Source organism: Poecilia formosa, unplaced genomic scaffold, assembly GCF_000485575.1.
Source record: "Poecilia formosa unplaced genomic scaffold, Poecilia_formosa-5.1.2 Scaffold371, whole genome shotgun sequence".
Lineage (NCBI taxonomy): Eukaryota > Metazoa > Chordata > Actinopteri > Cyprinodontiformes > Poeciliidae > Poecilia > Poecilia formosa.
In genome coordinates, this window is record NW_006800310.1 from 313,399 (window position 1) to 340,205 (window position 26,807).

The following is a 26,807-nucleotide window of genomic DNA, read 5'->3' on the forward strand; positions in this document are numbered from 1 at the left end:
TTATTTCGATCCTGTTTGTTTCTCTGTTTGCGGGAGACAGAGAGGAAAGAATAAAAACACATTTCAATGCAGTTGTGCGCAGCGGCGAATCTGCCTGTGGGATTTATTTGCGCTTCGTTTCTTCTGCAGAGAGCTGATATCTCGGTGTCGCTGAGGGAGATTTTTCCATGATCACAAACCTTTTTCAAGTTCCTGGGGTTCAACCTGTGGGTCCTCGAGTGTCTCTGAGTATTTTATCGACTCTGAAACGTGGAGAGCAGGTTTCCTGACAAGACTGAACTGTTTTTAAAACCCTCCTGTTGTCAGAATCAGATTTATCAGCCAAGTTTCTGCATAAAAACAAGACTTTTGACTTCAGTTCCATTTAGTTTCTAATTCTGAGGAGCTAATTTGGAAATATTTTCAGTAAATTTTGCAATATTTGCGTTCATGTGTGCGCTCTTAAATGTGACTTATTGTTGCTTGCGTATGAATAATGGATGAACACATGATGCTGAGTGAAGCTGAGGCAGCAGTGAAGTAGAAATGTGAAATACTGCCACCAACAGGTTGGAGTTAGCATCACTGAAACACAACGTTTTTGCCCATCTATGCGGAAAATTTGCAGTGAACTCAGAGTAATGCATTAGTGTGAAAAAGTGCAATTATGGAATCATGAACAACTGGAGGGATTGATTGATGTAGATCAATAATACCTTCGAATTTTAATTTCAGTGGTTTATGTTTAATTCAATTCTGTCTTTCAATATGATGCAATGCAGCGGTGTCCAAAGTGTGGCTGGGGGCCCATTTTTGGCCCTGGAGATGATTTTATCTGGACTCTGACTACAAGTCCAGAACAGTAAAAATAGAAACTACTGGAAATGTTCTTTTTCTTTTAATAAGTGAACGGATTAAAGCTCTTTTAATGTTTTCTCTCTTTAATGATATTCAGTTTTTTATTGTTTACTGTTGAGCAGGTCAAACAAAAAAATAATTATTTTTTAAATATTTACATTTTTATTTTAATGAATTTTGTGGCCGGCCAATAATTTAAATTTGCCAGTTTTGGGGCCGGGGCAAAACGTTTGGTCACCACTGATGAAATGTTTCTAATTATTAAGGAAATGTAAGAAAACACACCCGATACGTGAAGCTTATTCCAGAGATGGTGCTTCTGTTTCCCTCCACCTCTATCATCACCGGTCCGCTTCTGGACGTGTCAGGCGGGAGGTCGGACGGCGGCGTTCGCTTGGGACCGATCTCACACACCACACTTTGGACAGAAGAGGAGTTAATCAATAACCCATAATAAACTGCTATGGTTTCCATACGTCATCAGATCAAAGATCCTGCTCATGTGAAGAGCTACGTGGCGTTTATCGTCGTTACCTGGTGGAGACAGAGTATCTGTCCTCCAGGTGTTTACAGTTTACTCCGGCCACGGTGATCTTTTTCACGTCTTCCTTCTTTATTCCCATGTTGGAGCCTTTGATGGTCACTGCGATTGAGCCGTTGAGCGGCCCAAAGCGAGGGATGACCTGGAGGAATAATGGACATCAAGTTACATACGATCAACAGAAACACTTCAAACCTGACGAAAGACGTTCAGGGTCGTCTGTAATTTACTTGATTTTATGAAGAATCCATTACAGCTAGTGTGAGCCTTCTTATCAGTTTACCTGCTACACTGTCACTATAATACAAATAATTAAAGCTTACTGTTGCCATTTAAGATAAAAAGAGAACTGTCTGCTTAAATGTTAAGTTAGCATTTAGCTCAGCTAGCAAAAAAGCTAACCGTTATATAGCAAAATAATACCTAGCAAAAAGAAAACAACATCCAAAGCCTCCATGTACATCCTGTAATACGCAGCTTTCTATGCTTTCAGTCTTTGATTTCTGCCTCTCATTTCTGTGTGAAATCTTTCAGCAGTCATGCAGGAATCCCCAGAAGCATTTATCTGTGGTGATTTTACATTATGTGGTATTTCAGATGAAATGTTGTGATTTATATCCACAAAGGACTTTGAAACAGAAAATGAATCGCCGGCCCTATTAAGAGGTGCAGAAATTCTCTGGTGGTTGACAGCAGTAATCTGTTTTCTAGGAGAGAAAAGTCTCTAAATGGAGAGAAAAACCCAAAATAAGCTCATATATAATGTACTTTTGTTTGAGTTATGATCACTGGAGGAGATATTTTATGTTGCATTGTTTACAAAAACAAACTTCAATATTTTCTGAACTATTGGGGGTGAAAACATTTCCCCAAAACTGCCAGAGCAGAAAACAAATGCATCATCTAGCAGCTGAAGTTGATATTCTAAAATATTTTACTACATCCTGCAATGTGAGACAAATACAGAAAGATAGAACAGCAGCAACAATTTAAAGTTGTTCAAGTTAAAGTGAATATCAAGTCTCAGTCTAATATGAAGTGCTGGAGAAGTTCGGGGTTCAGGAATTTCATTAAAAGTTTGATTCCCCAACATTGAGGGAAGATGCAAAGTTTTAAAAAAAATCTAACAAACAAACCTTGAACAAATTCCTGAACAAAAAAACAAAAACTGAGTTTGAAGTTTCACAGAATGTACAAAGCAATTTAACAGTTTTTTTTTCTTCTTCTGGGAACTTTAAAGAAATCGACGGCTGCAAACAGATGTGCAACCATGCAACATACGTCTTTGAAAAGCAGAAGTTAAGCCTTATGGACAACCAACAACAATGCAGCAAGTGGTTTCTGGATGGTGAGTCAACAACAAAAGACCGTCATATCCAGCAGCCATTGTGCAGCGCATACAGCGGTAAAACTAGCTGACCACACATGCTGGAACTCTGCTAGGGTTGCTAGGTAACGGGCGGAGTTCCGCTGGGGGTTGCTAGGTAACAGTGGAGTTCTTCTGCGGTTGCTAGTTAATGGGACAGCGCCTGCTGATTCCTGACGTTACAATTCAGAGGTTTTTGAAACGGCTCGTTTTCCAGACACCAAAAGATCATGAACTTTTGTCAAAGGCCGTTCTTTGCAAGGGTTTTTTTCTGGGTTTTTTAAGAACTTGGGCTGGTTTTAGAAGCAGCTGAAATCTTCTAAATGGAATTAACAAAATTGTAAAATGTGAATTTTGCATAACAAGTTCCCAGAAAAAAACACTTGTTAGGTTCTGAAATGCTTTGCTTAAAATTCAGGAAAGCAACCAGTAAGTTACATGAAAGTACCTGGAAGCTCTTGGAAAGTACCTCAAAGTTCTGGTGGTGTATTGTGTGGTGGTGCAGTGTTTTATGATGATAAATAGCAGGAGGAGACTTTGGTTTTGAGGACTCACGTCAGTAATAGTCGGTTCGGGACATGGAGTCGGTTCTGATGACTTGCAGATCTCCTTGTATACACACTTCATGTTTTTTTTATCATTGGTTTCGTGAGGGGTTTCTTCGCACCACTCGCAGTTGTACTTGTCGTCGGCGTGTTTACACAGACTGCAGTCCTCTCTTCCCACTGAGCAGCTATACAGCGTGACTGGGAGGAGAAGATGAGAGGGGATCAGAACTGAAAATAAGAGGAAAAACTTCTTTGTTTCTCTTTTCTGTGTGTTTGAGAGTGACACACCAACCTGTCAGCGTGCTGTCAATCTTAGCGTTCCTGTCTTGGTCTTTGATATGGAAAGATATGTTCACCTCCTGCTGGTCATTGTAAGCAAACTGCATACAGAGACATACAGCATTGTTTCTTCACAGGTACAAACAAAACTCCTACAGGTGCGGCTGAAAAGGCTTTTATAGCTAAAAAAACCTCATTTTTACAACACTCATCTTGCTGCAACATCTAGTTTTCTTTTGTCCAGGTTTAACTTCTACATTTTTTAAATGACTAAATTCAGGCCTGATTGTTGACATTGATTTGAAGCAGAACCTTCAGATGGATAAAATACTATTTCAATGTCTTCGTTTAATAATATAACTTCATTTATCTCAGCTCACAAACTAAACTAAAAAGCTAAAAATCAGCTAAGACTTAACATCTGAATAAATAAAGTGCTAGCTAAAAGTACAACTGTCTCCTAACAGTTAGCATTTTAGCTAACAGTATTTGTGCTACAGGCTACAGTTCATTTTTATTGGACTATAGCCTGTAAAAATGCTAACAGTTAACCTATCAGCTAATGGTATTTGAGATACCATGCTAATGATAGCTGTCAGCTAGCAGTGGTATTTGTGCTAACAGGGAAACTATTACCTCAAGTGTAAGTAATTGTCATTTCAGCAACTGTCAGTGGAAACATTTCCACAATTTCATTAACTGTTACTAAATTAGGATTGTGTAGTGAAGAAAAATGCTAACAGTTAGCATTTATCGGCTACACAACAATACTTTGCGTCACCTTTCTTAGTCTCATCACTTCAACATTTGACTCAAACACCTTTTTTATTATGATAAAAAGGGATACAAAGCTCTGCCCACAAAAATGGGTGGAGCCAAGAATTTTTGTGGGTGGGGCTAGTAGAATTTTAACAATATTTATGTAATTTCTGCTTGATTTTATGCAGAAACATGATTTTCAGAAAATACATTTTAGTAATAATCATTAAAGTTGAAATCCAGTAGAAAACTTCAGCTTTTACTGAACCAAACATCACAGTTTCAGTGCAGCACAAATCACAGCGACGCTTCATTTATATAGAAAATGCTCAAAATAGAAGTAGAGACAAATATTAATAACTGAATAGATGTTATGAAAGTGAGGATTTGTCTCATTTTCAAAGATGTGCGATTGTGCAGTGCGTCAGGTGACCTTTTAAAACATTTATGTCCTCAAAACACAAGCAAAATGAGTCCAAACTTCCCTGTTTGGATTTGTGGTGAAACACAAACAAAACCTCGTCTCCCTTCTGCTTGCAGCTCGATTCTAAATTACACCGCCTCGGTCCAACTGTGAAGGTCAACTCAAATGCACAATTGTGCTCATAAATCAGAGGATGTTTTCTTCTGGAGGTTTTCAGGAAAAAAAAAGGATAAACAGCGAAAAGTGGAGGAAATAAAAGAGAATCAGGGGGAGGAAAATGGGAGAGATAACGAGGTGGAAGCAAACAGCATTTAGCCGTTTTTTTTAGCAGAAACGTCAACTTTTTATCTACATTCATGAGCAAAATATATATACACACAACTAATCATGAAGTGCATAATGAAACTGAGTTTTAAGCTAACAAAATAAATGTTGCAATCATGTTGAGCAACTTCAAAATCAACAGTAATCAGAGTGGCTGATTTTAGGAGGCAGTGAAGAGCCGACTGCTGCTGCTGATGTTTCAATTAAATAATCAGAGTGTTTCTTAAAGCGGGTTAAACGGGTTTAATCTGTCGCTGTTTGCCCACAACATTGATTACTCTTCTTTCAGATGCTTTATTCTCTGAATCATTTTAACAATCTGAATCACAAACTTACAGACTCGGGGATAAATCTGCGTCTCAAACTCACCTGGTAACCGTTGAATCTGAACTTTGAGATTTCAGTCTTCATCACGTTTTCTTCAGTGTTCCCCATCAGCTCCGTGCCGATGGTGAAGCTCTTCCCCTGCAGAAAAATGCAATTCAAATACTTAAATTATTTGCTTATTTTGGGTTACTCTTTGCCTTATTAGTAAAAACATTTAATTTGCATCTTAATAGATTAGAAAATCATCAAAAAGTGGGTCTTTTAACTATATTCCACCAACAGGTTTGCTTGTTTTTAGGTAAATTGTATTTTAAAACACAATAAGTGGTTTTAGATGCATCGTTTGTAAATCTGCACATGTAGGCATGTCATGATGAATTTTGCTAGACAATAAATTGTCCTAGAAATGATTCGATAAACAATAATATTGTCATTTTAAGGCCATTTTGTTCTTTAGTATAGAGATACTAAAGAACATTTAACACTGGAACTGGAAAACATATTAAATGTCCCAAATAAAAAAACAAAACACGCAAAACAACAAATAAAATGGATTATAAAGTCTTGCGTTTCAAAAATGAATAATTATTATTTATCTTTTTTTTTTAAACAGGCAAAAGAGGAAGGTAGTGCAAACTAGCTACAAGGTGTCAAATGTTTGCAGCGTTTCTCAAAATGGCGGCTTTTCAACAATATCAAAGGGGAGAATCTCCTTAACGACTGTTGTCTAAATGAAAATGATTAACTTATCATGCGATTAACTGAGTGGTAATTGTGAATTTATCAGGTGTGACTGAGCTGCACCTCGTAGCTCTCCAGGTTCCTGCCCTGGAAGACGATGGGCACCTTATAGCCGACAGGGATCAGCAACGGCTCCGGAGACTCAAACTGAGGACAATTTTCCCGCTTCAGGAGAGAAACAAATGTGAGTTTAGATATTTTCTACCAGGATTTTAACCTTTGGTGGCTGAATTTATGGTAAGAAATTTACCTGTGAAGGTTTGACTATGTGACCTTCCGGATTTTCGACTTTATCACCGCAGGTGTAATCCTTGGTGTTCCACTGGCAGCCCCACTGACTGGTCACACAGGAAATGCACCTGGACACAGGTGGGACATGTGGCTGCATCATGCTGGGTGTTAATGTGTGTGTGTGTGTGTGTGTGTGTGTGTAGGTGTGCGTGTAGGTGTGTGAGAAAGAGATGCAGCTTACGGTGTGTTGGGGTTCTTCCAAACGGTAGCTGCACAGTTGTAGAAGTGATATTCTCCAGACGTCACTTCAACCGTTTCGTTCAGCAGGATCTTCATCGGGACGGACACGAAGTCTGAACACAGAGGAAGAATCAGAGGTTCAGGGGTCCAAACTGCGGCGTGGGGCCATTTGTGAACAACAATTGAGAATGGTAGCAGGACAGAAACCGCTAGCACAGCCCGTCATGAACGCTAGTTAGCATAGCCACTGATGACGGCAGATAAACAGTTTTCCTGTTACAGTAAGTTGTTTATCCGTCATGAGTGCATTTAGCAGCGAGGACCTGGGGTTAATTGACAGCACTAAGTCCCTCCTCCTGGCTCTGATTGGTTGGTTTTGGTGCATTTCTTCAGTAGCAAAAGCAGCTCAGGGAGGAAGTGGAGGAGATCGATCTTTTCTGTCCCAACATGGTGAGAGTTTTAACAGATATGCAGAAAATATTTTTTTGATAAAAATTACAAAATTTGCATAATTCTGGAATTGTAGTTGGGGGCTGAGGCGTTCACTAAATGAATGCTGCTATTGTACTTTAGATTAAAAAAAGGAAAAACTTTTTGTTTATTTGCATTTTTATGCATTTCTCGTATGAACCCGTTGCAGTGTGACATGACAAGCACAAAACTCCGACCCCATTCCTGCTGGAGGGAAACAAGCTGCTGCTAACACTGACTAACATTGGTTTTAGCTGTTAAGTTCTAAATATAACACAAAATCTTAAATATATGCCTGACGTATAAAAGAAAAAGTGACGCAGAGCTTTGCTACTAATTGTCAACACTACGACAAGGTCAGGAAAATGTTTTAATTAAGAAACAGGGAGAGGGAAGAAATTCAGTTATGCTAGCTTGACTATGACAACCTAACATGTAGATGTGCTGTGGAATTCTGTGTGTTTCGGGTCAGTTAAAAAATAAAGTTGACTCACACACCAACTCTGATTGTTCATCAGTAGAGCCGCTGTTTAAATTAGCTAATCAAGCTTAGCTAATATCACCAGTAGCTAATCTACCACAGCGCTCAGTTTCTAATAATCGTAAAATAAACATCAAGCCTGCAAACAGCCTGCCATGTTTACTCTGAATGTTCTGTACTCTGTGAGGGAAATGTTTGAGTGATTTTTGGTGTTGAATCTTGATACATATAGTGAAGCTGCTGTAAGTCAGTTGCCATGACAATGGGTCTGCTTGTAGCGTGGAAAACACAGAGAGCGAGAAAAAGAAGAATATCAGTGGTTTAGGGTTATTCTTCAGCAGTTTTTCTGCTGTATTTTCCCTGTGCTGTGGCGCATTGCACTGAATTAATAATAACTACATGTCCAGGTTTCAATTTGTTAATTTTTGCATGTCTGAAATTTCCCAATGTAAACAACAGCATGCAACACGTCTACAGAATAAAAACGCCTGAGAGTTTAAATAAGAATCTGTGGCGAATCGTACCCTGCTGCTCCGGAGTGGGCGGGATTTTTCCGGGGTCGGGAAGCGAACAGACCACCATCGTTGGATCATCTTTATGCGTCACAGCGTCGGATTTTAACGAATTGAAGACGCAGTGCAGCTTGTCGCTGGACCTCAGCCGGGGGAGAGAGGGAACGCTGATGCTCACCTGCAGAGACAAACAGGACAGAGACACGCCTCAACGTCTGCAGCAATGTTTCTACTAAAACGGGCCAGCAAGACTGGATTAAACCTGATAAAATGTGTCTCCCTGACTGAGAGAGGGCACATGAAAGTGTGTGTGAGTGTGTGGTGCAGTAATAATTACGATTCAACTGCGCTGTTCAAACATGAGCTCCTCATTACTCTTTGCTGACCTCAACTGTTTTAATTTTGCTGCTGAAGTTCTAATTTCAAACTTCTTGATCCTCTGAAGCTTCTGAACTTTAGAAGATCCAGAACAAAGTCACCTTTCTTCCACTGGAGATTTCAGATTCGCTTTTCTTATCAGATTAAAACCTGAGGCCAGAACTCCTCATAAGTTAGTCATTAAGGAACACAAGGTCAAGGTCAAATTTACTAAATTAACTGGATTTCTACATTGTTGTCTTTCTGCAGGTCATGTTCAGCACTCCAGATTTAATCAAAACAAACTGCAAGCTGAGGCTGCAAGCTGAGGCTCAACCTCTAATGGCTAACGGCTAGTCTAGTGTTATCAACTAGCTCACTCTCTCTTTGGTTGCCTAGCAACAACTTCCTGGGTAAGAAGTTTCAAGTTCACCCAGACTTTGGTTGCCTAGCAACGGTCTGCTGAGTTTAAAGTTCCTCCTCCGTGCTTCAAATCTTCTTCAAAATATAAAAAAAAACGGCTTGAAGTGAAAACTGTGGATAAATGAGGAAAATCTGAACCAATTCAGATCTTTTCATACCCAAAAAGATTTATTTTTATGAGGAACTAGATTGGACGCATATCCAGTAGTTTTTAAAGCATCTGCTGTCAAACAACTTTTTAAAATTCATTTTATTTGACTTTTATGTCATTATTCTGCACCAAAAGAAGCCAAATGCTGTTGAGTCCATTATTTAGTGAGGAGATTAGAACTGGTGTTAATCAGTGTTAATCCTCCAGTCTGAGAAAAAGACTGAAATATTCTCAGTTTTCTTTACGTTTGATTAAGATTTTATTTCTGTAAGAGAAGTATTCATTCTTCAAAATGACAAATTATTATTCACATAGTCATAAAGCTCATCTCCACTTATAATCTTCAATTATTTTAAACAGCAGGAGGCTAAATATGTACCTGATGTCATTGAAATATTATTTTAAATTCCCAAAAAGCTTAATCATCTTTCCATGTAATTATTTCAGATATTTCTAAAAACCCAACATTTTTATGCAAAAGAATATCACATTATGTTGATTAAAAATAAGTGTTGCTTATAAACAACTGATTTATCTCATGAGGATCCTGTTCAACAGGGCAAACAAGATGAATGCAGGAAGGGCTCTGCTGCAAAGCTCTCATAATTCATCTCTGGGTTCCTGGATTTAAATAATATTCTGAAATTAATGCACGATTCTGAAATCTTTACATGTGCAATATCACTCACTTTGAGTTATGTTTCTGTTCATTAAATGTTTCTGCTTGTTCTAAAACTGTGCAAAAACTTTCCTAATTTTCTAAGAACGATTAGAAAACGGAGATAAATGTCTTTACTGCTGCATTTTAAAATAATTCAAACATCAACTTGTTTGCATTTTGTTTTGTTATAGCCTGATCTGATTGCATTATCACACATCTGATGAGGATGACTGTGAGAGCGCCATCAACTAATGCAGCAATCTGCATAAAGCAAATATTCATGTCATCTGATTAATTTAATGTCATTAAAACACATCTCTATCTCTCCTTAAATAAAAAAAGAACTCATACTTTACATTGTAAACTCAGGCTGAAGGACACTGCGTCTCCTGGACACTTGGATCAATGTCCCATTAATTCAGGTTCAGACAGAATCATACATCCTCTGCAGGAGTTCAGCTAATGAAAACATATGGGCTACAGCGCTCATACTGAAATATATCGACTCAATCGTTACGTGCTACTCTCAATCTATTTACTAATATAAATTTCAGATTTTTTAGATATGAGAAAAGACAGAATGAGATATAATTTTATTCATTTTTAAGGAGAAAAGTCATTAAAAGCCTAACCGAACGACTGAAATCTATTTAAATTTAATACTTCTGACGTGTAAAATAAAAGTTTACTGTATGTAAACCCAACATTATAAGAGCTTTTAATGTTAGCTTTAACAGCTCCCTAATTACGGTTAGTGGTTAGCAAGTCTAGAAAAGTTCACCAGATACAGATATATTTTTTTAAATAAGGCTTTAAAACTTAAAACAGCTTTTAAGATTAGCTTTAGCAGCTAGCTGGCTAACCAGACTTTCACATAGCTAACGTAAACCCACAAGGAAAATCTCTGTCTCTGTCATTCAGTGGGTAGGGAATCCAGAAATTTTACTCAAGAGTAGGAATACTTCTTAATAAAGTTAGTCAAGTAACTATAATTGAGAAAATGTAACTAGTTACGACTCAACTCTGCTGATGCATAATTCACAGAAATAAGCACCAACTACAACAATTTAAAATCAAATAAAAGATGGCGTCTCATCAGAGAAACTTTGTTCTGATTCTTTGCTGGGATTTTCACCCACCTGGTTCGTCTTCTTGCAGCTGATGTTCGGCGGGTCGAAGGCTGCGATCTCAACGCACTTCCCGTTGGGAGACCAGAGCCAGGCGTTCGTCTCTGCTGACCTGCTGCAGTCCTGCTTCCTGGTGCACCTGGAGAAACAACATGGCGGCTTGATTTCCGGCAGCTTATTGGATCCCATTTCAGGCTGCAGCGGTTCAGGAGTCGCTCACCTTCCCTCCAGGACACACCAGCCGCAGTACGGATCCTTCACCTGAACGCAGGAGTGGCAGTCGGTCATCAGATGGCAGGTCTGGACCGGAACCTTGGTGATCTGGACACACAACAAGTTAATTTCATTAAGTTTCATTATTATTGTAATTAATTCTTTTTTTTTCATTAAATTGTTTTTAATTATTTAATTTATTTCTATGCATGTATATTTTGTAATAAATAAAAATATGTATATATATTTTTTCTGAATTTATTTAAATAAATTAATCTTATTAGAATGTTTTATGCATAAACTACTAAACAATCACAAAGTTAGATTTAAACTTTGTTTTGTGTTCCAGAAAATGCTTTATTTACAACCCTAAGCAGGTCATAAAAAACTCATGCAAAAATAATTTTAAAACATTTTTTAATAAAAAAAAAATTAATCAATCTTACGGCAAATAAATTATATTTAAACTTTTATATTCTTAAAATGTTTTAATGATTTTAACTGAATGATTTTTCAAAAATTTATTTTAAAGAATCTGGAAGCTGCTTTTATCGATGGTATTTTATTGATCTGTGTTGTTATTGATCGGCTGTTTGTGTTTGATGATCTTGTACAGAACTTTGTTGCAGTTTTAATGTTTTCTTCATTTTTGGTACTTTATGTTGATTAATCTCAGTTAATCAAATAAACTGAAGTTTGTAAAAGTTTAAGGACTATAAATAGTTTTGTACTTGTTGACTTTTCTGTCTGGAGAGAATCTTTGGCTGCAAAAAACACCAAAAATTTACATATTCATGTTTAAATTCAGTAAAAAAATATATAAAATTTGAAATTCTATCCTAATCCCAGATTTCTCATTACTTTAAAACAGCTTTAATTCTTCCTCCTGATGTTTTTTTAAGTTGAGCATCTTCCAAGCGGCTCTGCTCTCTGACAGGCTGAGCGCCGTCTAATAAATTTAAATGAGCAGATGGAACGAGCTCCAGCATCGTCGCTCGACTTGATCAAAGCAAATTGCTCTCTTGAAGTGCTTTGTAATTAATTCATTTCTAAAAATCAATAACATCTATTTCACCTCGGCTGAGGAAAAGATAAAAGGACAAAGCAAAGAAAGACGGATGACGGAGAGGAAGAGAAACGGAGTGAATAAATCAAGCAGCGACTTGTGTGCGGTAATGCAGACGGATATGTTGGTGTTAGTCGACAGAGAATAAATGATCAAATAGGACAGAGGGAATAAATGAAGGGCTCATTAAATCAGCAGCTTGATGGATGAAAGGGGGAAACAGGAGCTAGCTAGCGCCGCCGCCGCGACCTTCCGGGTCGCTCTGGACGGGTGGAAGCGCGGAGCGATGGATCCGGCAAACGGAACAATCAATGGGCTCCGACCTTTTTGTCCGTGGTGATGTACAGGTGCTGCAGGCTGGAGTCGAACAGCAGGTTCTTGTTGACCTTGTGCCTGGAGGTGCTGCTCAGCGGCTGGCCGTAAACCTTGGGTTGAGCCGACAGATGCAGCTTCAGCACCTGCAGAGGAGAAACAGAAAGTGGAAACGTTACCGCCAGCGCAGAGCAGGACCACAGTGGCAGCAGGACGGCGACAGCTAAAACACATTTTAACCAGAAGATACTGTGATGAATGAAATTTAGTGGAAGTAAAACAAGAACAATACACTTTAAATTCTAGTGAGCAATTGGAACTGAAAGACATTTTAAAGATTCAAAATAAAAAAAACTGAAACAACTTTTGTCATCCAGTTTTTGGTAGGAAAAGAGAAAAATGATAAATTATGCAATTAAAAATGATCGAGTTTGTTTAATTTATCATATGAGTCCCTCATAAAGCCGAAAACCATAAAGAAACGGATTAAAACATTTACAACAAGTTGATATGCAGACAATCCAAGATGGCACAAGGAAATATTTGCATATATTTTAAGTAGCTTTGAATAAAAACATTTGTAAAGACTGGGGCTAATGTTAGCTTGCTAGCTTTTGTCAACCAAAATGCATTTTTTAGTATAATTTTGAACCCACAAACAGTAAGTGAATAAAGTCATGATTTAAAAATCTGTCACCTGTCCATCGACGGTGCCCAGGAACGCCACAGCATGGTCCATCTCCACGGCAACAGCCACAGCCGTCAGGTGACGCCCATGCGTCCATGACGGCTCAGCCACTAAGGCGAATTCGGCCTTACTGGCCAGCGGTGAGGGCAGATGCTCGGCTCCACATTTCTCCATGCCTCTCTGGTGAAAGAGCAGGTTTTCCATTTAAAACATCAGATTTGGGTTTCAGTTTCGTTTCAGGAGAGGATTTTAGTACCGTTCCGCTGCACAGCTCCTCAGGCTTGGAATTAGAAGTAGAATAAGGCGAATAAACCGCCAGCTGGTTGTTGATGAGGCCCCCGTGGTTGTAACAGGCGTCTATGACTTTATAAATTTGTGCGTCGATGAACTTTAAAGGGTACATACCTGAAAACAGGAGCAGAAACAAAATCCGTCTCCACTCAAGCTAAATATGAAACATTAAGAAAATAAAACATCAAAATAGCTAAAACATAAGAAATATGTAAAGGCTATATACTTTTCCACAACACTATGTAAAAAGAAAGAGGTATAAGTAAATTTTGCCACTGCTTAGGGCCCCCTGCTGGCCTGGAGGTCCAAAAGAGCACAAATGAACCAGCTTTATAAAAGTTATTGCCAAAATAACCCAATTACTGAATTACTTCAGAAGAAAACAGCAACAGTGTTTCATTTATAGTGTTCTGTGAGAAATATTCAGTGTTAAAATATTTTGTGTACACAGAAAGAAAGCTCAGTGTTTCATCTTTTGATTCACTGTGGAGAAGTAAACGAGAAGTAAAATAGATCCTAACAATGATGAGAAACATTTCTATAAAAAGTTTTTGAAGACCGAGGCGAGGCAGTGCAGTGCCGTGCCTCACCTCTGGGGGCGCTGCATATATCATATAGCTAACATACTAGTTTAATTACACATTTCCTACATGTGTTGATATTCCTGATGGATAGATTTAATTAATATATCTTTCTGATTGGCCATAAATGTGCAGAGAAAGTACCGTGTCTTACTGACAGGGGGCAGTGCTGAGCCCCACAGACAACGAGCAACAAGTGCTCTTCTTCTACTCACTGAAAAAACTGAAAACAGTTGCAGGAAAAAGATACAAACAGAAGAGAAGCATTGAAGACCCCTCTCTTTTTGAAAATAAGATGAATGATGATTTTTTTTACAACAGAATGAGAAGGTGGCGTCTGCTATGAACCTGACTGCAAATTAATCTATCGGAAACATTTTCTGAGACCAAACTGATAAAAAAAAGCTATAAAAACATGAAAGTGTGTCATACACATGGCTGAGCTGTCGTCTTCGTTGCTGAAGGTGGCGAACAGAACTTCGTCATGAGCTGAGATGGGTCCGTACTCAGAGCCGTACCGAGGGGACCGGCTCAGACTCTGAGCCAAAGTCTCGCCTGCTGGTCCAACAAAAGCCGCCTGGAAGATCAGAGAAAGCAGATTGAAGTTTGGTTTATTATAAATATGAGTAACAATAATAAACATCCGGACCGGCTGGTTCTCCTCACCAGAACTTTGCTGAACTCATTGCCGGCGCTGCAGTTGAGCTGCAGCTCCGTGTACGAGTAGTAGTTGTGATCCTCCTCACAGATCCGGGAGATGAACGTGAAGTTCTTGTGGTTGTGCGAGTTGAGCTTCCTGGAAAACAGGAAGTAGACGAAGCCGTTGCTTTTGAAGCTGAAGCGGAAGTCGTGCGCGTATTTCACGTTGAAGGGATTGGACTGGACCGCCGCGGTCTCGATGATGTTCTCAAACACGTCCCAGTCGCCCTCTTCCTCCAGGACACGGGTGGAGATGAGCTTCATGTTGTCCAAACTGCTGTGGCCTTTAGCAACCTGACGGAGAAACACACCAAGCAGGGGTTTTTACTGTGATTACTGCAAATGTAAGTCTGGAGATTTCTTAAATTAAGTTGTTTTTTGCCATTATTATTCATAAATATAGTAATAACAGCGAGGTTTACTGGGAGTAAACCCAGTTTCACCGTGAGAGCATCTGTCTCTTTTAAAGAGTCAAAATAATGAGATGGGTCGCTAATAAGATACATTTTTACTTCGCTGTCGCAACCTGTCTTTCGTTCCTTTTGTCGTTAAGCTGCCGTTCTAAAATATAAACAGCAGAAGCTCTCTTATCAAAATAAAAGCATTAAATCAAAAACCAGAAGTCAATCACATGTTATACACCAAATAAGGAGCTTAAATTTGGGTTATTTACAACGAGAATAAAGTCGTATTCTGACAAAGTAGAACACAATGACTTTATTGTTGTAATATTTTGACTTAATTCGCAAAATATTACATTACTAATGTAATAGTGCAAATATTACAATAGTAATGTAATATTTTTCCATTATTGTTATTTTTACCTTATTTTTATTTTGACATTATTCTCATAATATTTTGATTTTATTCTGTTAAACACAGAGAAGTGGGCGGAGCTTGTGCTTCCTCCTCACCAGGAAAACGGTGAGGTTTTCGTTGTTTTTCTTGTAGTATGACATCACTCCCACGACGGAGACGGTCTCATCGGCGCTCGCCACGTACGACTTCTCGCCCTTGTTGTCGTTGAAGTAGACTTCGTCCTGCACGCTGTCCAGGCTCCTGAGCGAGCAGAGGCCCCTGAACAGGCTGCCGCACACCACCAGCTGGTTCTTGGCCGGGTGGAGCAGCAGCAGCTTGTTGTAGTTGGGCGTTTCCTTTGCGTCCTTGCAGGAGACGGTGGTGACGGGCGGAGTGCACTGCCGGTTGTCGAGTTTGGGGCCCGTAACGTAGCTGGACTCCTGCTCCAGGTCGGCGGTCAGCTGGTACAGGTTGTTGATCGCGCCCACGTACAGCCGGCCCGTGGCGGGGTGCACCACCACGTTGTTGATCAGTGTGGTGGACGAAAACTCCGGGTTCTCCGGGTCCACGCCGCGGCACGGGGCGAGGTGAGCCGTCACCATGGCAACCACGGTGAGCCGCCACGCCCACCACCGCTCCATCGTGTCTGGAAGACAAAACCAGAAAAATACCAGCTGGTTGTCAAATAATTACAGTTTTAGTGACACCTAGTGGTGAGATTTCAGAATGCAAAAAAAAAAAAAATCAATCTGACATCAGTTATTGGAACGCTGCCCCTAGTGGTCAACTATTTTAAATAATCTTAAATTTCATGATAAATCAAAATTTAAATATATTTAATAAAATAGAGAAATGATGAATGTTCACACAAATGTTTCTTCTAGAAGCTTAATGAAAATAAAATAATATATACAAAAATGAAAAGTTTAATTAAAGTAGTATAAAGAAAACAAATTAACAAGTAGATTTAAATAAAATACATATTGATAATCTGGTGACAAATTTTACATTACATATAGAGGGCTGGAAAAATACACATTTTTTCCCCACCAATGAACTTGTTGGGTTTCTATAGATGTCAAAACACCCAGGGCGGCCATCTTGTTTTACAGCTTCTATTTACTAAGACATTAAATATATGGGCCAGAATATGATTTAATTTTTAGGATACCTTTTCACTTGTTTTTTTTTATTTGCAGTTTATATGATGCGTAACCATGGTAACAAGGTGTTTAGTTTTTTGTAAACCTTGAGCAGCTGATTAGCATCTCAAAAGCTCAAACTACACCTGAACTTTGACCCCAAATCATCCCAGTGGAGTTGAAAAGGAGGCAGAGAGGAGGAGGAAGTTCAAACCATCTCTTTTGTTAGGATCGTATCCCCTATTCCAACATCTGCATAACCAGACAGACACTTAAAGAGGTGCGGCAAATGCAAACGAGGGGATTAGCATGTCATGAGGCAATGGCCTTCAGTCAGAGGCCTTTTTAGATTTGTTGTAACACTGACTGCTACTGGAGATCCTTTCTGCCTGCAGCTTCACCTTCCACGGCGACTGAAGACATCTGGGTGATGTAAGTGGTGACTAATCCTGTCAGTTTCAGTTCTAACTGGTTTTTATTTTGTTTTTACTTTTGTGTTTGGTTGTTTTTTATTTTGGATATTTAAATTATTTTCCAGTTCCAATGTTAAGTGTTCTTAAATTAAAGTTTATTGGTCTTTTACTTGAAACTGTCTCACAATCACAACATTATTGTTTACCGCAGAAATTACAGGGACAATTCATCGTCCAGGAAAGCAATAAGATAGATAAAGTATTTTTAAATTGAATTTATCTTTGAATTGGGCTGCAGGATCTTCTCAGTCAGTGAACCGAAACATTCTGAGCTTATTAGAGTCAGCCTCACACTTTTATCATAAATTTAATCTGTCGCTGTCATTAAATGTCACACCTTTTCTCCCTGTAACATTAAAACAAGCCAAACCCAGCAGGTATGTTCCCCGCCTCGTCCTGTTAAGGATCTGCAACATCAAAGGGCTAAAATCATCTTCTGTTTCCTCCGTAACCCATCTCAGCCGCTTTTCTTTTCTCTCTGAAGCATTTTTCATCCTCCAGTTCAGCCTGACTGCTGTCAGGGCTGAAATAAACTCGGTTTGTGTCGAAGGTGTGTTTGTGTTTCTCTTGAAAACAACAGATGGGATTTTATGGATGTGAAACGTTTAGGTAAAGCCCCTTTTCAGAGCTTGTTGAGGATAAAAACCTTGCCTCACTATATAAACATAATTAAACCACTGAAGGGTTATTATGAGGTTTTAGGATAATTATTGCAAACAGAAGGATCACTACTTAGAAGATCAGCGGCCTCAATAAAGCCTTTGTGCCACCGGCTCACCATTATAAATCGTTGCAGTGTTCTTCAGGATGAAAAGGATTTTTACTGAATGACGGATGGACTGATCTGACAGGTAACGTTGAGAACCGGAAATTATTTCCACTTCCTACAGTTAAGCAAAGAAATTACCTGAAGGGAGAAAAGGTGAGTGACACTTTTAATGTGTGAACTGCTGGATTATGTAGCTTTAAAAAGGAGAAAAATTCTGGTGTGAAAGCCGACAACACGGTAGAAAAACATTTACATTTGCTACTGTTTTGAACTAAACATTTTTCAAGACTTTTTGACTCAGTCAAGACATTTGGATAGATGGATGAAACATTTCGACAAAGTGGAATAAGTTTGGAAAACTCCACTAAATCAAGTTCTGGACAGCTCCAGATAATGTAGGAATCTTGACTTTTGTTCCAGGTGTAGCAGTTAAATTATTCCCCTCAAAATGGAGTTGTTCTTTCAGAGTCTGAAAAGCTTTTAAATTAGGGTCAGGGCTTTAATTTTTATTAAGAAATTTTAACGCAATTAATTACATTTTTCTGTTTTTTCCATACAAAAGTTCCCAATGGAACGTTTGATTTTGTGTGTTTCTGGTACGCCATTAAATCAGACGCACAAGCAACAGCAGTGATGGGTGATAAAGCGTCTTCTCCCACTGCGGGTTACATTTTGCTTCAAACCAATCTGATTGGACGCTGAAAAAAACTACTGTCATGTTGCAGTTGTGCTAAAGGGAGTTAGCCTATCAGCTAAGCTATTCAAGACTAAAATAGCATCTCAGTGCTAAACATGTTGCTAATGCTAATGTTAGCATCTACAGTCCATATTTCTAAAGATGCTCAATGATTGATCAGGACTTCCTGAAACACTGGAAAGCTGAATGGCTACAATAGCATTCTTGATAAATACAACCAAAACAAATGTGCTAGGCTATCGCTAGCATAAGAAATGGCTAATAGTCTTTAACTAAAGACTAAAGAGAAACCCTCCAACTGCTAAAATCTGACGCCTCCATCTTGTTTCCATCTGGTGAAGAAGGAAGTTGCTCTCAGTGTCTTCAGAGGTTTTTGTGTCGTTTCCTTCAGTGGTTCTTGGTGCAGCGCCCCCACAGGCCAGGAGGGGAACAGGTTGGTTTGACTCAGAGAACCACAGCAGCTGGAGGTGGAGCAGATGATGGAGTTCTGGTTCCAAATCGAACTGAAACTACAGGACCATCTGGTGTGAAACCATCCTGAAATCTACACCAAATGTTAGAGAAGCTAATCTGTAGCAATCAGGGGCTTCTGAATTATCAGACTCCTAAGGCCAGGACATGTTTTGAATATTTGCTCTGCCACTGTATTTCCAGAAACGATCAGCCAGTATGCATCTAAAAGTCTGATTTAAGGATTTACGAGTCAGACAGAAGTCTGCCAACAAATCTGCCTTCGCCTCTCCGAACACCAGCAAGCCCTATTTGGTAGAAAACTGGAATAATGTACAAACATGGTCATGGAAACTTAAAAAAAAACACAGGTTGAAACGAGTGGGAGTCTTTAAAAGCCAAAAGCTCTGGCTGAAAAGTTTGTAGTGAAGCTGAATGTAGGAATGTGTGTTGAAGCTCCAGCCGGGGGAATAAAACCTCACAGATTTTCTGCTCCTGTCTAACCTCCTTAAGCCTCGTTCCTTCAGTCGTCTCTTCATCACTCGCATGTTTCTCTCTGCGTGTGCCTCCCTCCACATCCCAACCCGTGGGAACCGCTTCAAACAATCCTTGCTTTCTGACACTCGACATCCCACCGGGACCGCGCACATCTGAGGCCGACCGCCGTTCGAGTCTGCTGATTGAATGTCTCTTTTTTCTGTCTGGCATTTTTGTCTCAAAAAACTCATCTGATGTCACATGCATTTGATGAATGTGGTTAAAAGTCGTCTACTCTCTGCCTGGAGACAATTCAGATGTCTAATATTTTCCTCTGAAGGGATGAGATGCTGCCAAGTCTGGAGGTGCACCAGAAAGGAGATGATAAAAAGGTTAAAAGGAGAGAGATGAGGCTGAACTCTGACCTTCAGAGCAGCTGATCCAGAACGCTGCTGCTGGCGTTCTGACTAAAACCAGGAAGACGGAGCACATCATCCAGCTATAAACTGCAGAACAGCTGAAACACTGAGCTCCTTTAAATCTAGACTAAAACACACCTAGTTAGAGATCTCTTTGATTCATAATAACTGAATTTGATGGTAATTATTGATGATGGCATTTGATAAAAATTTAATGTTTGTGACTGTCTGGTGTTTTTATTGCTGTGTTTTTATGATGTAAAACTCTTTGAACTGCCTCCTTGCTGAAATGTGTTATGATTGATTCAGCTTTGTGCACCGGAAATGTGGAACAAACTTGGAGGAAACTGCAGAACAGTAAATTTTTTAAAACTGCTTATGATCAACAATAATTGACTTTGATGGTATTTATTGATGTTTGCTGCTGAAATGTTCTACCTTGACTGGATGCTGTTCTTGACAACCGCCATGTTGTCCCTCATTATTCACCTCCCTGCAACCAAAACTGTTCATTATCGTCGAATTCACCTCAACTTTCGCTCCAAAACGCCTGATTTACATTCCAGCCCACCGCTGGGGAAACATTAGCCATTCATGACATTGGGCCAGAGGAACATGGATGCTGATTGGCCAGAGTTGGAGGGACGCAGTGGCTGTAATTGGAGGAACCCCGGGGGAAAATGGAGTCCTTATTGGTGGTAATGAAGGAGCCTGGCGAGGGAAAGTGAAGCTAAAGCAGCAAACAGGACGGACACACACAGCAGGAAGAGCTCGTCTATCAACACACACAGGCAATCTCCTCCATCAGTCCCAGAGACGACGCAGTCTGGAGGAACAAACGGCACCTGAGGAGTTCCTGGGGAAAATAAAACCGATGCGATGAAACGGCGCTGATCTGAGAACAGCTGCCTGGTTAGAGTTGGTCCAATCACTTCCCTCCTCAGCAGAACTTCTCCAACTTTTAAAATGTCTTTATTTAACTATAAGCAAGTTTTGTGGCTCAGTAGCGAATTTGGTTGGTAATTATTTGTATAATAATGTGTTTATAAACCCAATCTGACCCTTAGCCGGTGTCCATTTTCAGTTCTAATACTAAATCGACATTAAAGCTGCAGAATGTACCTTTATGTCGCCATAATCTCTGAAAATAATAAATCCACTGCCTTCTCTAAGCGTTAACCAATCAGTGACAGGAGGCGGGTCTTAGCTCAGTCAATCACTACCCCTCTCTGCTACACTACAGCTAGCTTAGCTTGACTTGAATGCTAAAGCCAGTTAGCATAGCCACCAAAGATAAATGTAATGGTAAGTTGTTCACAGCGGATACATGAGAATGATTGGTAGCACTAAGACCCTCCTCCTGGCTCTGATTGGTTGTTTTGGTGCATTTCTTCAGATGGCAGTAACTCAGGGAGGAGATCGATCTTTTCACAAACTTTCTGTCTCAAACTGTCACAACATAAAGACAGTTTTAACAAATATATATATATATATATATATATATATATATTTTTTTTTTTTTTTTTTAAGAGTCATTTTAATCTTAAGGTTTCTGGTGAAAGAAATGGCCACAAAAAACGAGGCAACATGTTTGGTTGTGTATTTCTTGGTTGCAATAAGATTAAATCTTACACGGATTAAAGCCCTGTTGATTTTCCTTTAAGAAGAATCAGTTGTTGGTAGCTCTGCTAATCCACCTCTTTTGCTTTTGCTGCTTCCCTTTAAATCTCTGTCTGGTTGGATGGTGAGAAGATGTTGGAGTGGGGGATATGATTTGAACTTCCTCTTTGTCTGCTCTCCGTCCATGAAGTCTTTCTCCTCATCTGGCAAAGTTCAGGTATTGTTTGAGCTTTTAGATGCTAATTAGCTGCTCCCGGTTGTAAAAACACCTGGTTGCCATGGTTACATACAACAACTATGTGAAAGTAATTGCCAGCTGCAAGCTGAGACGAGACACACGATTGTTGAAATAATCGCCAACTAATTTAGTAATCGATTCATTGATAAATGGAGTAAACAGGCTAAAAAAGGCAATTTGCTAAAGAACAAAGCATTAATTAATTAATAAAAAAAACTGTACAAAAAATACAACCATTTTGCATTTAAAATAAAAAACTAGCTTAGCCTCACAAGGTTCATATTCTGTAAATAAAAACAGTGAGCAGATCAGCCCTAAACTGTTAAGTCAAGCTGTTTTTTAGCAGCAAATGATCAAATGTTCACTAAAGGTTATTGCATTTATTCAAATGTTTATTTTCGTATTTAAAAATGATTTGAACCATTTGTTTATTTGCATCTTTTATGGATTCCTAATGTTTAAAATATATTTAAGTGGTTAAATAAAAAATCTGCAGAATGTGCTAACTTTTTTATCCAATCAATCACTGGAATAATCGATAGAGTAAAGGTTATTTGCAGCCCTGTGTGTCTGGCATGTTATGCAGGGAAGCTGTGACTCCTTTCCCTTCCACCGTCTGTGGAAGCAGCAGCTCAGTGACCGCAGTTTCTTTAGGGAGTCCAGTTATTCCCCGGCTCAGATAAGAAGTGAAAAAGACCGATTCAGTGGAGGGGAAACGGCAGGGAAGGACCGATAACATTTATCAGCAGGCAGGGATTCATGCGGCGGCCAAAAAGCATCAGAGATGGGCGCCATGTTTGGTTCCAAGAAGTAAAATCAAAACTGAGCGGGCTGAGTTCTTAATGATAATTAGGATTAAATCACAACTTAATTACTGTAAGGGAGTTTAATGGAAGTTGGACAGCTTTTAGTCAAACAATAAATGAATCAGATGTGCTTTAATTTATGCCAAAATTCAAGCCAACTTAGACAAAGTGAACCCTAATCTCCAAAAACCAGATCCTACAAGGTCCCAACTGGAAATGAATTCATTTAATATACAAGATGGCATCGCAAGGAAACAACATTAGGTAGAAATATTGAAGCGACAACGAAAGATATTAAAATTTAGGAACTAGAAGGAAAGCCAAACAAAAAAAGCACTTCTTGTTGCAGCGCCCCCACAGGCCCGGAGGGGAACAGGTTGCTCAAAGGGTTTGGTTGGTTTGTCTCAATTTAGTGTGAACCCTCTGAAGATTCAGGCAATAAAAGAGTCAGAAATGTACTTTTAGTTTCAACAACAAACACTAAACCTGACAAACGTTTTGCTCTGAATCCGACTCGGCGTCTTTTCGCCTGATTTTATCCTCCAAAGAGACAAACATCCTGCCACATAAACCCAGAGTTCATCAGAGGAAAATGGCAGGAGGGCTGATGAACTGCTTCGTTTATGCTTCTGCAACTTCTGCTGATAAATCAACTTTAAAGCAGGTTGTCATTGAAAGTTCTGGTTGCAAAGTGCAAGTTGGTGACATCTCAGCAGGGCAGTGGCACAGAGAGCAGAAACAGAGTCGGGTCGGCATCAGAACAAAGGCCGACTGTTGGGAGGAGAGATAAAAACAGAGGGCCACTCAGACCAGTGGTGCAACAAAAAGGAAAACAGTCAACCAGTTTGCTCCCAGTTTCCACAGAGATGGAAATATGATGATACGAAAGTTTTGAAGCCAAACAAGAAACCAGAACCCAAATATTCTGTTTGTCCTTGTTGAAAAAATTAATTCAACCTTTCAGAAACCGAAATATCTAAACGTTAGGATTATTTATCTGACGTTAACTGGACCAAACTTCTCATATAATATGTAATTTAATACAATTATATGAAAAGATTAAAGCATTTTTCTGATTACTGATAGGATAGAGCAGGAGCTTCTTAAAGAGATAGAAGCCCCATTTATGTTTTTATTTTAAAACTAAAATAAAAAAAATTGAAAAATAGGGATTTTTTAAAAAAAATGAAAAACTTCTTATAGCAAATATTTATCAAAAATTGTAAGTTGAGTTTTTAAAAGAAGGCTCTGCAACATTTGCGGCTTTAAACAAATGTTGTGACTTTCTGATTTAATCATTTTTACTATTTTATTTAGATATTACTTTGCTTATTGATTAATATAATTGATCATATTTATGTTATGCGATTGTGTACATCACTGGTTCTGTGGCTGCTTAAAATGCTCTATAAATAAAATTGGTATTGTACTGAAGGAACGTGGGCATGTTTGGATTGCAAGGGTTGCAGATGTTTGGTCTAGTCAAAGTACACACAAATCTAATTGGGAATCTTTGGAGTATTAATATTTTTTCAGGTTTTTGAAGGTTTTCCTGCTTCCTGGAGCCTTGCAGGTGTAAATCCAAAGCCGGATAAGCAAACTAAACTAAATTTATTCTTTAATCACTCGGGAACGAATGGAGAACCGCGGAGCGGCGGGAAGGACGGGAATCAATCTCCTTAAATAAATATGACTTGGATCAATACCCAGACGTGTTTCTGCTGAGCCGCGAGTAAAGAGAGGAGAAAAAAAACATGATTCCAACTCATGTCAGTAAATTTGCGGACAGATATGCAGATGTAATTTGGTGCTGGACCGAGTGACTAACGGAAACCTGAGCAGAGATCCTGAAATCCACACATCTGCCGGCGTTCCCGTTGGAGCGGCCATCACTCTTCCCGTTCGGCTCGCGTTTGAAACGCTGTCAGCGCGTCCCGATGTCAACTCATTTTGAAGTCCTTATGATGTTGTGAGTGAAGCCCTCAGTGGGCCGGATCTGGATCGAGACGTTTAACATGAAAAGATGAAACTGGGATCCGAAGGAGGGGAGAAAACCCGGAGCTGACAGGTGTTCTGTCGCTGCCTTTAACGGATCAAAGGACGTCAGAGCCGATTTGAGCTGGAATGAATCAATCAGCTCCCAAAAACAAAGCGAAAGAGTTTTATTTGTTTATCTGCTGATAATGTGAAACTATCGGTGAACGAAGCAACAAAAAAGTTTTAGGTTGAATAAAACGACCTCAGATTTTTTGGATTTATGAGTCAAAGGTTGATGTTCACGTTTAGTTAGATCTGTGATCTTCCTTCTTGTCCTGCTGAACCAGTTATGGTAAAATATAAATCATCAGATTTGTCTCCAACAGGGCGAGAATATCGACTGAGCAGCAGGAGAAACGTTGCACCACTTCTTTTTATTACAAAAAAAAACAAAACATACTTCTTTTTAACTTAAAGACAATTTTAAACACTGCAACTATAAATAGTGTAAATTTAGCTATGATGCTAATTAGATCCACCAGGCACTAAAGTTATTTTATTGATGCTGTTCATGCTCAAACTGAAATTGAGTCAAATATATCCTATAATGCCATTGCTTTTTTATACTTACATTACTTCAAACGGATAAATCCCACTGCTGTTCATGAAAACTGTTGCAAATTGAATTTTTACGTATTTTTGAAAGGTTTCAGGTTTTTATCCTGCAGTGTTTTTAATACAGCTGGAAGCTTTTATATCCTGTGTCCTTATGAAAACAATTCACCGTTTTCATAATCGGCATAATTAACTATTTCTACAATTATCCCTAAATTATATTGCTTCCTAATATCTTAACAGTAGCATTCCTCATTTCCATTCCTTAGAGTGTTGCTAAAAAGCCTCAAACCCAAAATTAGAAATAACTTTCATAATTTTGGTCACAGGTTGTTCTGACACATCGTTTGCATAAAAAATGTTCAATAAACTCACAATTCATCATTAGCATGAGAAAGTGCAAGAATGACTGATGAAATCCAGCAGCAAACAGAAAAAACCTGCTTTGATCTGACTGATAAAACAATATTTAATCACACAGTTGGTATCTTGTTATCTTCATTTTATGTCATAAACTGTTAATATAATCTGAAATAAACTGTTCAAGTTGGATTTTCTTGACATTTGCAACCTTTATTTAAAACCATAATTAGTAGAAAAGTTATGAAAAGATCTAATTATACAAATGCATCAGTGATGAACACAATGGATCAGTCAGAGGAGGAAAATGATCCATTTGGAGTCAAGCTGCTTCCATCAAAGCTCTGAAAATCCCCAAATAACTCCATATTGTTCAATGTGTTTTAGGGTTGTGAAGGAACTCTGCAGCTAAAGAGATGAATCCTATTTTTCCTCCTTGCATGAAATGACTTCTTATCCTCCCACCTGCTCTGCTGCTGCCGGTTAAACCATCGAAAACGTAATTACTGTCACTACTGGAGAGAGTTAGGAGATAAAAGCAGCCGGCAGTTCATCCTGCCAACAATCCCAATCATTTTATTTCATTATTAACCATAAATCCACAATGGAAATGAAAACCTCTTCAGATAAGCTTCTGATGGAGCAAACAGGAAGTAATTCATTTAACAATTGGATTATTAATCACCTCGTAATTCAGGCTAATCACAGCTTCAGTCTGAAGGGCGGATTAGTCCACGAGTCGAGCCTGGGAAAAAGACACAAAAAGAGGAAAAAAATTAGTCCAGAAAACAAAAAAACAAACAAATTGTTCTGGATCATTTAGGAGAAACTTTGTTAAATTCATAAATTTTAAATCAGCCTGGAGGCTCCGGAGCGGGAAGCAGACTGCAGCCAATCCTGCAGATTTTCAGCTCAAACTTCTCACAACAGAACATCAGCTTGTTTCTGTTCAAGCATTTAACTGTTTTCATCTGCTGACTTGGAAAGTTTGGGAGACTTTCTTCACTCTAACCCTCAGAAATACATACAATACAAATACATACAGACAGAAAGAGTTCCCGCGATGTTAACAAGGCTGGTGAAACGATGCGTGTGTGTGTGTGTGTATGTGTGTGTATGTGTGTGTGTGTGTGTGACAGAGAGAGAGAGTGATTGTTCTCTGGAGCCAGAAGACAGAGATATGGCCTTCATTCCTGCTCAGATTAAAGGATTTAGACCAAGAAGGCTTATTACAGATCCAAAGAGAGAGAAGGAGGCAGAGCCTGCCCTCTTTTTCTCTCTGTTCAAGGCTGATTAAAACAAAGATAACGCTCCCT

The 26,807-nt window shown here is 39.0% G+C and overlaps 1 protein-coding gene across 3 annotated transcripts in view; it reads right to left on the bottom strand.

Moving 5' to 3' along the window:
- Positions 1-1,064: 1,064 nt before the first annotated feature.
- The window catches only part of LOC103154055 (plexin-B2-like), a 119,594-nt gene continuing 93,851 nt past the window's right edge, over positions 1,065-26,807 (bottom strand). For 2 of the 3 annotated variants that reach the window (XM_016662385.1, XM_016662384.1), the window contains 18 exons: positions 26,177-26,236; positions 15,565-16,094; positions 14,618-14,944; positions 14,384-14,528; positions 13,336-13,484; positions 13,089-13,259; positions 12,403-12,537; positions 11,021-11,121; positions 10,813-10,939; positions 8,094-8,259; positions 6,619-6,730; positions 6,397-6,505; positions 6,210-6,314; positions 5,448-5,543; positions 3,585-3,672; positions 3,300-3,490; positions 1,372-1,520; positions 1,065-1,255 (listed from right to left, as the gene is read on the bottom strand). In XM_016662385.1, the coding sequence (XP_016517871.1) occupies positions 1,099-1,255; positions 1,372-1,520; positions 3,300-3,490; positions 3,585-3,672; positions 5,448-5,543; positions 6,210-6,314; positions 6,397-6,505; positions 6,619-6,730; positions 8,094-8,259; positions 10,813-10,939; positions 11,021-11,121; positions 12,403-12,537; positions 13,089-13,259; positions 13,336-13,484; positions 14,384-14,528; positions 14,618-14,944; positions 15,565-16,089 (2,853 nt within the window). In that variant the 5' untranslated portion in view covers positions 16,090-16,094; positions 26,177-26,236 and the 3' untranslated portion in view covers positions 1,065-1,098. The remainder of the gene's footprint in view (positions 1,256-1,371; positions 1,521-3,299; positions 3,491-3,584; positions 3,673-5,447; positions 5,544-6,209; positions 6,315-6,396; positions 6,506-6,618; positions 6,731-8,093; positions 8,260-10,812; positions 10,940-11,020; positions 11,122-12,402; positions 12,538-13,088; positions 13,260-13,335; positions 13,485-14,383; positions 14,529-14,617; positions 14,945-15,564; positions 16,095-26,176; positions 26,237-26,807) is intronic. The other variant, XM_016662386.1, reaches the window with a different exon arrangement.